Below are 13,868 nucleotides of genomic sequence, written 5' to 3'. Positions count from 1 at the left end.
TATCTGTCAATGTGTACCATAATGTCCTCGGCCTGATACTGTCCGCACATCGTAAGAGGGTAGAGCAAGCCTCGCTGGGGATCGCGTCCACTGCGCAGCGAAATCCTTCCAGCAAATTCCTTCTTTGTCTATCTTTCCTTTTTCAAAGCAATCTGAGAGCTGTACCGAACTCCGCACATTACAGCAAGTTCTGCTTCACTCACGAAATAACAATCCATGGTCAATCCAGGTTTTTGTCCATGACACTTTTCGTACTTGAATATATGTATATATGTAAAAATCAGTCTTACGAAAGTGATCCCCTTCTCCAGAGAAAAAGCAATGATCAATACTGTACAGCTAGATGATACAGATTGTACTGAATTCCATGGATTGTTCCTCCTCATGAAATTAATGCATGCTGATATCATATTTCCTAATATAAAACAAAACAAAACAAAGAAATCTACAGAGTTTTAAAAAGGTAAGAAGCATGGCAGGCCACAAGCAGTGTGGCATTCATTCACCGTGAAACATCGAGAGAATAAGAATTGGCTTGGATTAACCACAGTCATCTTCTTCCTTCCCAGCAGACCCTCTTCACATTTACAGTCCATCCGACTGATGCGACGACAACAAGTAATAAAACTGTAGGCTCTTAGGCTCTTGATCTCTAAAGTTCAGGGTGGCTCTTGGTTATTCATATTCATCAAGTCAATATACTTATGTGTGCCACGCTGGTCCCATACAACTCTAAATGCTACAGCAGATATCTGGTTTAAAACGATCCGAGAATGAGGTAGGCACATGCCTCGTTACTCACTCTTTATCACGGTAGGAACCCTGGATTCTGTTACTACCTCCTCATAATTTGCCATTGTTCATGAAAAAACATCATCAATGATCTTGGCCATGTGCAACCAGATGTATTCAGTTGACTGCAGGATACTGCTGTCTTGCTGCTGGGGGGTAGAGAGAGGAACACATTTCAAGATTATCCGAACCACCTGGCCACATAGCAAATATTCCCTCATGAGTACAGGATTCTTGCCAGGAAGCAATGTCAAACCCCATCCAAAAAGGGGGCACCAGCTCCTCTCACTCACATCAGAGGCAAGCTGATGGGTTCTACAGACACGCCTTTCCACTCATTTATCTCAGAGCTTCATCATCTGTAGGGATGATGACTAGTGACCAGTAACACCGACAAATATTGAAATTTTAAGACTGGACACGGAAATTAAGAAATCATAATCTGCTAAATGTCCTAAAGCAACATACTTTGCACAATGCAAGAATGCCTCCCTGCACATTTCAGGGTGGAGGCACAAACTTAGAATAGATTGGAGGAGGGGGGTACATTGTAACCACCAGGTGGTAGGAGGATGTTTTTCTTTGTCTTTTGTCCCCCTGTCCTCAGCTGGTGCGGAGTGGGTCGGGTGCCTGCTGGGGGTCACTGTAGGGCAAGAGGTCATCCATGTGCAGGTAGTGGGCCACGGTCAGCATGGAGTCGGTGTTGGTGCAGACCAGCAGGCTGACCATCTCCTTCCACTTGGAGAAACTGATGCAGGAGCTCTGTGAGGAGGAGATGTGAGGGAAGGGGAGGAAGGTGGAGACAGAGAGGAAGACATCAAGGCAGTGAAGTAAATGAAGAAATTCTCAACTTTGAAAGGATGCTGTGAAACTTTGTGGTGGCTCAATTTTCAACAATTACTGAACTGAACATATCCAGCTGCGTAATGATATTCAACTGGATGAATAAAATAATTTGAGCATACAGTTTTGACAAGTATGCTGTATCACAAAGATATTAACAACTATCACAATACTATCAAACTGCTTCTGAAATGTTTCATCCTAACATTACCGTCCATGATAAATATCAAGGTGAATCTACTTATCATTGGGTGTTCACTTTTCAAGGCATTTTAAGACTATTTTCAACCACATTTTGCTTTTTTTATTGCTTTTTTTTTTTGAGCTCAATATCAAAAATATTCAAAAACCATGGAAGACTGACAGGTTCAGATTTTTCAAACTGAAAATATTACCAAACAATGGCTTCACACTTCATTTCCAGCATCTCATTTTCTTTCCCAGTTTGTATTGATATTCATGCAATTTTCTCGTTCTAAAAAATTCCATTTGTTGTCAAACTCTTGTCTATAAGAACTGCCCCAAAATGTGCAATTTGTATCAACAGCCATTCATGACAATACACCATCCCATATAGCAGAAAAATCATACACCTTCATAAAGTAGCACAAGAAAAACCCTAAAAAACATCTAGGTTAGAGTGGAGCGTCATAAAGGTTACTCTCCTTCAACAAAGACTTATCTTGGGGTCAAATTACTTTCCACACTCACGTAATGACATTACATAACAGCATTTAACTAACTTTCCACCTCATTATCTCAATTCTGTATATTCTGATTGTTCAAACTGATGTTTGAGCAAACTTTAAAGGACAAGTTCACCTTCATAGACATGTGGGTTGAGTGAATGCAGCAATATTAGTAGAGCACATCACTGAGAGTTTGAGGAAAATCGGACAATCCGTTCAAAAGTTATGAATTTTTGAAGTTTCTGCTCAGTCACGACTGGATGAGAAGACTACTATAGCTTTGTGATGTCACAGGATACAACGATATAAAGACAGTATAAAGAAAATTCAACATATTTTCACTTTTCTAACATAACAAAAGAACACTCAACTTCTCTGTTTCAGAAGGCAAGGGAAATAATATTTCCCTTAACATATATGTCAGTAACGAGTCGAAGAAACATGCACTTTATTAAAAAAACAAAGTTTTGTGAAATTCTCTCTTTATTTTCCTTACACCGTTGTACGCATGTGACATCATACACTGTAGTAGTCTTCTCATTCAGCAGTGATTGCACAGATGCTTTAAAAATTCATAACTTCTGAATGGATTGTCGGATTTTCCCCAAATTTTCACTGATGTGTTCTACTTATATTGTTGCATTCACTCAATCCATATGTATATGAAGGTGGACTTGTCCTTTAATTGGAGTTGTACATATATCTAAAAAAAAAAAAAAAAAAAATTGTTTTTACCTTTTCTAGGGCACTGCAGTCCTTGTCTTTGTGGAGATAGTGTTCTTGCCAGAAAAACAGTAACTCTCTGTGGCGAGATATAATACAAGCATTGCAGCAATGATAAAAGAAAACATCATGGAATGGTGAAAGAAATGAATGAAGGTAATTCCTCACACTTATCAGAGGAATAAGATGAAACAGATTGTTCCTCTTATAGAGGAATCCTTCCCATTTCTTGACAGGTATAAACAAGGCTGCTCTGTCTCCTAGCAAACTGTTTTTATTTTTTGTTTCAACTTACCCCATATCCCTTCAAATGTCACCAGTAAATCTGAAATACACCCAAACCAGTAGGACCCATTTCTTCTGTGTCTTTCTTTTCCTTTTTTAAGGCAATCTGCCCTAGTTCGAACAGTATAGCAATTAGTTATTGCTAATGAGGGGACTGCAAACTACAAGCCCTGTTTTCAGCAGTCTCCTCCATTTCAAACAACTTGTTTTGGTACAGTTACAAAAGTTAGAATGTATTTCCATTCATAGTATTTCCTTTACTATAATGTTGCATTGATTTTGTACACTATGTAAATGTTAACATTATAATCTTATTGCATTTTGCTGGAAATGACAGAAATGAAATGAATGTTAAACATGACAACAGTCAGATACCGCTTGTCTCATACTGTTGCTTTACATATATAAAAGCTCATAGTCTTGCCAAACTGAATTTGGTCTTGCCGAGGGATCAGCTCATGGATTACAGATACTACACGAAAAATGATAAGGGAGCATAAAGGTAACATATTTCAATTCATGCATGCTGAATTCTCAATGAAAGGGGAAAGTTTTTCTTTTTCTAAACTTTCCTTGAAATACTTGTAGTCCTCACTGGAAAACATTTAAAAAATAACAACAACCAAGACAAAGACAGCAGTAACTTTTTCTAGCTTTCAAACTGAGCATGGTAATCTTTGGATAGCAATACCGGCATTGCTAAGTTCATGGTAACAACGTATTATTTGAAGTGGTAATCTTTGGATAGCAATACAGGCATTGTTAAGTTCATGGTAACAAACTATCATTTGAAGTATGAACTTGATTTTTTTTTTTTCTACAATCTTCACCCAAAAGGAATATATCTTTAGTGTTCAACAAATAAAACAAGAAGTTATATCATTGCTCAGCGAATGTGAAGTTCGGGTTGAACACTGACCCATGCTATTCTGGTAAAGAAAAAATAAATAAATTAAAATATCTTCAAGTTAAACGGGATGAAATACAACAGGATTGAAACATGCAGCTGCTAAACTTCATTCATCAGTCTTTAGATTTACAATATATCAACATATAGCTAGGATTACGGCATGCCTGTCATTCATGTTTGCATACAAAGAAGTAATGGCAGAAACAAAGACAAAGTCTGGTTCTTCCGTGTAGTTTAAGACTCTTCTCACCTAAAGTTCTGCAGGAGAAAGCCAGGCCTACACTGTCGCTGCTCTTCGGTGCGCAGGTCACAAAGGTAGCGGGCAAGCTCCCCGATGCGGTCAGCAAACATCAGGAAGATGATGGTGGTGTTCAGACAGCTAACATTTTCCTGGAGTGCCCAAAGTGAGATCGTAGTGTCCAAAACAAACAATCAAAAAAGATGTGTCACTCTCACTATTTCTTGACGAGAGTCCAGCAATGAAACGGACATTTTCCTCTACTGTTGTCCAAAAGGTTTTGAATGTTTTCACTTATTCTATCCCACTGTCACAGGCTATGATAATGTAAGTACTGTACGAGCTGAAATTTTCGCGGTGGTTTTATTTTTGTGAATTTCGCGAATCGCCTTTGAACCGCAAAAATAACAACGCCCGAATAACTAAGTTCAGTTAGACCCTCGCAACTGCGAAATTAACAACACGCGAAAATGTCCTCCAAGTAGCAATTCGCGAAAATATCTGTACGCGAAAATTTCAGCTTGTACAGTAAACCTTCAGAAAAAGGTAGCAAAGAACACAAATGTAATCACAGTCTAGAAATGAGCATTACAATCTAAAGTGCAACAATAACTTGGTTAAAAAGTCCATTCTTAAGAGCAGTTGGTACTCATTGCTTCAGATGAGCACGCACATTCAAACATGTCTGGATCATGTACCACAGATCATCCAAAACAACAACATTTTGTGAAATTGCTCCTACAACTCCAGCTGAATATTTCTCCTACATGGTGCAAACCACAAGGGGTGGACATCATTCACAAATTTTATCAGTGCACGTGTGAACGCAGCCCCTTCACCGAGTCATCATTCTGCTCTCTGAGAGCAGTGAAGAGGATCTCCTACGTGCATGGGTTGTGACTCCCTCGCACGGGACTTACGTTTTATGCGCTAATCTGAGAGACAGCACAGGTTTGCTGATAAAGAGAGAGAGAGAGTGACATAGTAAGACTATATATTGTCTTCAGAGGCGGTCTCCACTGGGGATCAAACTGGAGATGGGCCTCTCAGTGTCTCAGGGAGACGAGTAGCCACATGAAGTAACTCGCTGTCCTGTGTTTGTAATGGAGGACTCTAACCTTACAGGTCTGTTCATTACAACTTTGTTATCAGATGCTTCACACTCAAATACAATGGGGGAGGGGGGAGGGGTATGGGGCAGCATTCCATGAACGGTGATAAAATTGCGAACTAGAAATGCACTCAGAGAGCGCAGACCTTCGCCGAGCAGCTCATTTCCGCCCATACAAGCATGCTGAAAATCGCCAAATATCCCACTGAAAGAAGCGTTGTGTTTACCTCATCAGCTTCCTGCTGCGCGGTGCCTCGAGCAGAGCATGCGCTTTAGTGCGCATATGCAAACCTCAAATGCGCGCAGCTTGAACTTTCAAGTTCATTGACCCTATTTGCCAAAAGAAAAAAATTCCTTCAAGAATTCATAAAAATTCCCTGATCGCTACCAAATTGTAATCATCTCATCTTTGTGTTATAATCGACCACAACCAATCAAACAAACAAGCTCAAACAACATGGAAAAGATTCCAAGCATGTTTACAAACAAGTGCCTTAGGCAGTCTGCAAAGGGTTCACAGTGATTAGAATACCTCATCTCCTCTTCTTTGGGACTAATTCACGACTATAGCATGGGTCAAATCAATTGTAAAATATAAAAAAAGAAAAAAAAGAAAAGAAGGCAGCATCAACACCCTTACATCTATTAATCCATTCACTCACCTGTGTCAGGATTTCCACATGGATGATGTTAATGAGTTTGTAGAGGAAGTGGAGACGATTCTCTCGCTTTGAGATGAACTGGAGGAGGCGACAAGACTGGATACCCCACTCTGTGGACATCACACAATAAACACAAACACACATTCACAGTTATCTCTATACCACAGTGGATATTGAAGTGGACAGTGTATGATACTATCAACAAAAACATGTCATGCATCTCTAATGCTGATTTGGGAGGCTCAAAACTGTAGAATGATTTGCTGTTCTGGTCTTTGTCCCCCCCCCCCCCCCTTTTTTTGTAATCAATTCATTCATTTTTTAGTACTTGGGTGAGGTATTCATTTGTTACTATAATAATCCCATTATCTTATACTGTACCAGAAATCAATTTCCACTTTGGGTGCTTTATTAGTCACATCAGACTTCTCAACCAAGAAATACATAGCACTTCTGACTTCAGTTGAGTATGAACTAACCATGAAAATGGTAGAAATATTCCTTTCTTTCTTCAAAGAACTATCAGGTGACAGACAGTATGTACAATGAAGAAAAGAGAATGTTAATCTTGACAGCAAATACTGAGAGTGCTTGTTTTGACCCAAACGACACTCTTTGGACTACGTTCATTTAGATTTCACATACACTAAGTATATGGATCATAGTCACTAACTGGCTCTACATCCGTACATCTAAATCTAAATTTTGTCTTGTTACTCTGCCACCACTTAATCCAGCTGCCAACACTCACACATCAGAAAGACAGAGGTTCCAAAGAGCAAGCAGGGAGATACTTGTGTATCATGCGCATCTCTATTAGTTAAGATAATTCCCAAATCGGGGAGGCCTTTACAATCCACTGTTGGGACATGAGAATATATTCCACTTTTCAGGGAGCCTTCTGAACAATCAGGGAGAATTGACAGCTGTATTAATCTAGAGCTGGCAAAAGTCTTTATCACTGTAAAAGTGGAAACTTTCGCGGTGTTGAAATTTTCGCCCATTTCGCGCAACCAGAAGCTAGCACGAAAATAAGAGCACGCAAATATTTTTGCGTGCCATATGTCCCAGTAGATGATGTCTTGATTCTGCGGAATTAAAAACATGCGAAACTCTTCTTACCCGGCCGAGCGCGAAAAATTGGTCACCCGAAATATCTACTTCTACAGTATTTTGGCTTACCATAGTTCTCTGGCTGCTCCTTCTCAAAGTGCTCGATAGTGAGAGCCAGGCACCGAACAAACATGTTGGAGTCTACGATGTTCTTGTGTACCAGGTCCATGAACTTCATGAACTGTGGAGGGCAAAGGGTTAGACGCACAGCTTTACTTCTTAATGTGTGATTCCGGGCTAAGACATGTCATACATCCATTTACATCATTTGTTAGCATGTGGAACATTACAGTCCTGTGGGCAAGTATTATGGACACTATACTAAATTGTTTCACAAAAATCAAATATTGTAATTATCAATTCCCCGTCATGGAAACTGACACTATGAGTTTGGCTTTTACTCTGCCGGGCATATTTTCAATGGAAATATTTCCTCACTAACCATAATATTCAGTAATGGAAATTGTGATGTCACGCTTCTGTGCACTTAACCACAGGAACAAGGCATCACATTAAACCATCATCCCCTTGTTTGATTCCAGAAAATACCTCCAGTTTTTTGCCATGTATAAATTCTCGCCATTAGTAACCTTCCTATTCTTGCCCCAAATTTACTGTAAAACTAGAAACATTCTCAGCATGAAACTTTTGCGAATTGGAGCCGGCAGTCTTTTTCACAGCATCAAACTTTCGTGAAATTGCCACTGGCACTCAGTGCATTGTGTAGAAAAAAAAAAAAAACTTTTGCGAATCTGGCTCTCGCACACAAATATTCTGGTTGTACAATATGTGGGAAAATCACTTAAATATAACTGAATGTATGAAGACAATGAATCTTTTTCTTTTCTCTCTCTCATATATTTATGCATTTATTTATATGTTTGAAAGTAGAATAACAGGCACTGGTAAGGTGCAGAGTAGATGTCTCGTAGCATTTAACTCATGACAGGTCCCTTACACAAACTGTTCAGGACTTTGATTTCAACTACTAGTCTGTCTTTAAAAGATCCAACTTGAGTCTGAGGCAGACCTCCCAACCTTTCTGAGGCAGACCTCCCAACCTTTCTGACTAAAAAAAAAAGGATGATTTAGCTCAAACGTAGAAAAGAAAGAGCAGTTCCCATTGAAGTATGTGGTAAAATCAAGACTAGATATATCGCTACGGCGACTGATATGCCTCCGCCATAATGCATGGTTCTCCTAATAGGTCTATAGTACAATGTCTTGACAATGTGTGATGACAGTTTCACACAATTGGCAAAATATTAAAATGACAGGTTTGCCACAAATGTGCTGAATGTTCACTTTCCTAGAACTAGGTTCAATTGGATGAATGATTAAAAATGTCAGAGTGCAGGTATTTGGGGAACTGACGATTTTTACTTGACTTTTGACCCTTTTATAAATTTATGCATTGAGTAATTTTCAAGGTATTGAGAAAAAGTATAATTTCAGTATCAAATGGGAAAATAGCATTATCTAAACATGGCCTTTGACTTTTGACCTCACAGTTCCAAAGAGAATCACTGTTAGGTTGAACATGCATAAATATGTAAGTTTCATGATGATACCTTGAGTTACTTTTGAGATATGGAGGAAAAAGTGCCATTCAACACTTTCACTTGACCTTTGACCTTTTGGCAAGAAACTTCCCACAGAATATATATCGGGTAATACATGCATACATCAAGTTAAAAAAAAAAACCTTCAGGCACTGCATAACCATAAGGAAAGTAGTGATATTTTGAGGAGTTGACCTTGACCTTTGACCCCCTGACCTTTAAACCATGACCCCTAACTTCCCTAGATAATCACTGCCCATTGGAACAAGCATATATACTGAGTTCCATGAAGATACCTTGAACCATTTGCGAGATATGGAGAAAAACATGAATTTTCAACCTTTTTTTTCACAAAATAACCTGTGACCTTTGACCTTCGACCCCGTGACCCTAAAATCCAAACAAAGTATTATCCCCCCAGGATATACCCTCATACCAAGTTTGATGTAAAACCACCACACGGTTCTTGAGATATCGACAAAAACAAAATGGGACGGACGTACGGACGTACGGACGGACGACCCGAAAACATAATGCCTCCGGCCACTTCGTTGGCGTAGGCATAAAAAAAATTGGTCACGAAGCAAGGCCAGCGTCACACACACAAACAGACCCTGTTAAATTTACTTTTTCATGTATAAAGACGGAACAAGCGAGGGCACCATCACCAAAAACAATAGGCGTCTTCGTTTTACCATAACACACCTTCATGCCAAATTTGAAGATGATCTAAGAAGAACTGCAGCCAGTAGAGTGCTCACAAGAAAATCTCTGCGGCGGACGCGGCGCAACGAGGCCAAATCCATAGTATCCTCCGAACTCTGTTCGGGGGATACAATGAGTGGATGACCTATATGTCAACACTCAGCATACTTTCACACCCCATGATAGCATACTATGCAAATGATATGCAAATGAGTCCATTATGCCCATTGCATATGGATATGAAAGATTGAAAATACTGAAAAATGTGAAATAAATACACTTTGTATGACTACGTTCCTCTTTAACTGGAACATTTTCTCTGTGTGTACAGCTATAATTGTCATCTACAGAAACATTCAAATCCAAACTTCAAAACGTTACCTATTCCTCTCACACTGAGGACTTTAATTGCAGTCTATAATGTTCAGAACAATTGTATTCTTTCTCTGGTATGTGTTTGTTGTTGTTTGCCATTTTCTTCTTTGTTGTCATGCTTGAACATGTGTTATATCTATCTTTTCATTTATGAAGCGCCATGAGCACTAAAAAGCGGACCTGTGCGCTATACAAGTAGCCACTATTATCATTATTATTATCATTGCTACTTCTACTACTATTACTACTACTACTACTACTACTACTACTAATAATAATAATACTACAGTTGAACCTCTCTTATCCGGCCTCCCTTTATCCGGATCTCTCTATTATATGGACGCAATCTCGCCGTGATTTTTTTTTTTTTAATAATTACGGGAGGAAAGGGGGATTCCCAACTCCTTGACAACTCCTACCCAAACACACATGAATTACATATTACTTCCAACATGATTAACATACATTACATCAAATTTCCTTCCAAATTGCTTACCTCCAAACATTTCAACATCCCCAAACATCCCCAAATGTAACAATGAAAAGGTTGCAGTATACACATTACTGCATGTGGTATTACAATGGGCTACATCAGTACATGTGTATGTATGTGTACATGTATAAAGCATTGAGTCTCCCGTATCCGGCCAAATCCCTTATTCGGATGAGCCCCGGTCCCGACTTGTCCGGATACGAGAGGTTCAACTGTACTAATACTAATACTAATTAAACTCTGCAATACATCTTGTAAAACTATGTCTGCTGATTCTTTAACTCCTTTACATGTATCAGAGTTTTTTTGTGAGTGAATATATGCTACTGTCATACATTGTACAGTACATGTGTGAATAATGTGCACAGCTATTAATATTTACCAGGTACCATATTTTTTCCTTTCATTGATTTCACATTTTTCACAGAGGAAGACATTCAAAACTACAGAAGCACTCTGAGAGCGCAGACCTCCGCCAAGCATGCAGCTCATTTCCACCACTGATCTTGTTCTTCCATAGAAGTGATTTCCACCCAGATATACTTATAGCATTGTGTGCTGAAAGTCGCCCAATTTCCCAATATAGAAGCCTTTGTTACGTCATAAACCCTCAGCTGCACGGCGCGCCTCGCCCTAGCAGAAACTAGAGCACGCACTAGTGCGCGCATGCAAACCTCAAATACGCGCAGCCTGAACTCCCAAGTTCATTGACCCTACCTGCCAAAATATCAAAAATCCTTCATAAATTCCTCCAAAATTCTCAGATCACTACCAAAATTTGATCATCTGTTACTTGTATCAATCTAAACCTTTCCTGCAAGTTTCATCCAAATTCGTTACCTACTTTTTGAGTTATTTTGCACACAGACAAACTAACTAACAAACAAACAAACAAACAAACAAACAAACAAACGGTAACAAAAACATAACCTTCCCCCTGGGCGGAGGTAATAACACAGTAACAGCAGATTTGTGACAGAAAAAATCTACTTTGTCTGCAGATTATCCTATCATTGTTTTGATAGCAGAAATTCTATAGAATTTGATAGGGTTGGGGTTTAGGTGGTATGGAATTGTTAAATGGTATTGTTAAATTCAAGTATCAGAATGGCTAATCACTTTCGACATCCAGCTGAATCCCTGCTTGGCAAACTGCTTGGCACACTCTCTTATTGCCACAAACTAGCATTAGACTAACATGAAAACATATGAGTGGGACTGTAAGGACAGCAGCAATTCTGCTTAACCCACCACCTAGGCTTCAGTTTCTGTACCCGTTCACATGGGTGAACCGACATTTAAGAATTTTTATCTGGCAGAAATGTATCGATACATTGCTTTGAAAGTGATTGCTATACAGAATCAGAGCGTATGTGAGTTTTGTCCTGGCAGCTCATATTACAGGATATAACAGTAGTTGTTGAATTCATGTTCATGGAATACAGCAGTGAACACAGAAATGTACACATGCACGTTACATGATCAGGAGTTGATATTTTCACATGTTGTTAGATTTGCGAATAGTACCCAGATCGGAGAATTCCCACAAATAACCCCAGGAAAACAGGTATGGTATGAAGTCTCATTAATAAAGATTGTCTTTGATGCATTTGAGGTGACAAAAAATGATGTCAAGTATCAAAACTAAATGCAATCGTAAAATTTGCTTTGTGTTTGCTCTGTGTTGTCTGTCGCGATTTATACAGCGACTGGGCTGTGTATAGTTAGTGTACAGTGTACAGTGTATTTACATAATATGCACAGCTCTGTACAGTGTATTTACATAATATGTGTATGCACAGGCCTGTCACATCATTATCACAGCAAGTCATGACTGTGTATAGTTAGTGTACAGTGTATTTACATAATATGCACAGCCCTGTACAGTGTATTTACATATGTGTATGCACAGGCCTGTCACATCATTATCACAGCAAGTCAGGACTGGTACTCTTAGTGGTCTCAGTCTGGTGGCCCCTGGCTGGGCCCCCTGCCTTGGGCCAGCACTTAGGCTCCTGGCCTCGGCCCGGCCTTGGGCCCCGTAAGCCCCGTGGGCCCCTGGGCCTTGGCCCACTTGGGCTCTGGGCCCCTGGGCCTGGGCCCACTTGGGCTCTGGGCCCCTGGTTCCGGGCTAAGGCCCGTGGCCTTGGGTCCGGCCTTAGGCCCCGCCTTTGGCCCGGCTGTACTTTGTACATGGTCTATGTGAAATCAGGCTTGTCTGTAACTGTATAATTACAAATAATTACAAATAATCAGAAATGATCAACAGGTCCATACTACATATAGGACTATATGAATATATGATTATATGAATATATGAATATATACAATGTATGTGAATATATATATTATTATATATGAATATATAAATGTGATCAGGCATTCTGTTACGGTGTCAGATCTGCGGTCATTCATATATAGCAAATTTTATGCATGTATAAATGGCATATATTCATGTGTACAGTATGCTACTTGATTGAACCAGCCAATGGAGAAAGATCACACCATTGAACAATACTTGAAAGACATGTACAGTTCAATGACTCATTGCTTGTTATTATGAACTCTGCAGAGGTATGCAGCCCTCTTCAGATGGAAAACATACAGTTGGCTATCAAACAGAGCTTGCAAAACCATCAACAATTTATTGAGTTGGATTTGTGTGTGTGTGTGTGCGTGTGTGTGTGTTAGAGCTATTTGGCCTGTTTCCTTTGCATGCATCATCACAAATTCCCGAAGTCTGAATAAAGTGAAACCAAGACCTTCATATAGATGTGCTGCATTGTAAGGTGCTGGATCAGAGCACTACCATAAGATTGACACCATGGCGGGAATTGTGCTAACAGTGTACTATCCTTCCTGTGCATTTATGTTAAAGTGTACCAATACCCTGAAAATCACATTTTAAACTAGAAATGTCACTATGGCGACTGATACCTCCACCATAATGCATGATTCTCCCAATAGGTGTATAGTACAATGTCTTCACAATGTGTGATGACAGTTTCACATAACTGGCAAAATACTGATATGACAGGTTTGTCAGAAATGTATTGAATGTTCACTTTCCTCAAACTGGGTTTGCTATAATTGTCTAAGAGTGCAGGTACACATATTTGGGGGATTGAGGTTTTTTACTTGACTTCTGACCGACCCTGTTATAAGTTTATTCACTGAGTATTTTTCAAGGTATGAAGAAAGAGTGTAATTACAGTACAACATAGATTTTTTTTTTTTTTTTCATTTAAACCTGACCTTTGATCCTTAACCTTTGACCTCTGACTTTCTAGCTGGAAATTTCCCGGAGAATCTCCATTAGGTAATACAACATGTATATATTAAGTTTTAAAACTAATAATGCAAGCAT

General features: G+C 39.3%; 1 protein-coding gene across 1 annotated transcript in view; it reads right to left on the bottom strand.

Annotated features, from left to right (window-relative positions):
* Window positions 1-476: 476 nt before the first annotated feature.
* Window positions 477-13,868, bottom strand: part of LOC140232963 (short transient receptor potential channel 4-associated protein-like) — a 43,383-nt gene continuing 29,991 nt past the window's right edge. The window contains exons 15-19 of the mRNA XM_072313073.1: window positions 7,436-7,547; window positions 6,254-6,363; window positions 4,493-4,632; window positions 3,060-3,126; window positions 477-1,554 (exon numbers count right to left, since the gene is read on the bottom strand). Of these exons, the coding sequence (XP_072169174.1) occupies window positions 1,396-1,554; window positions 3,060-3,126; window positions 4,493-4,632; window positions 6,254-6,363; window positions 7,436-7,547 (588 nt within the window). The 3' untranslated portion in view covers window positions 477-1,395. The remainder of the gene's footprint in view (window positions 1,555-3,059; window positions 3,127-4,492; window positions 4,633-6,253; window positions 6,364-7,435; window positions 7,548-13,868) is intronic.

Source organism: Diadema setosum, chromosome 9 (genome assembly GCF_964275005.1).
Source record: "Diadema setosum chromosome 9, eeDiaSeto1, whole genome shotgun sequence".
Classification (NCBI taxonomy): domain Eukaryota; kingdom Metazoa; phylum Echinodermata; class Echinoidea; order Diadematoida; family Diadematidae; genus Diadema; species Diadema setosum.
Note: the sequence above shows the minus strand (reverse complement) of the source record. Positions and strands in the feature narration are given on the sequence as shown.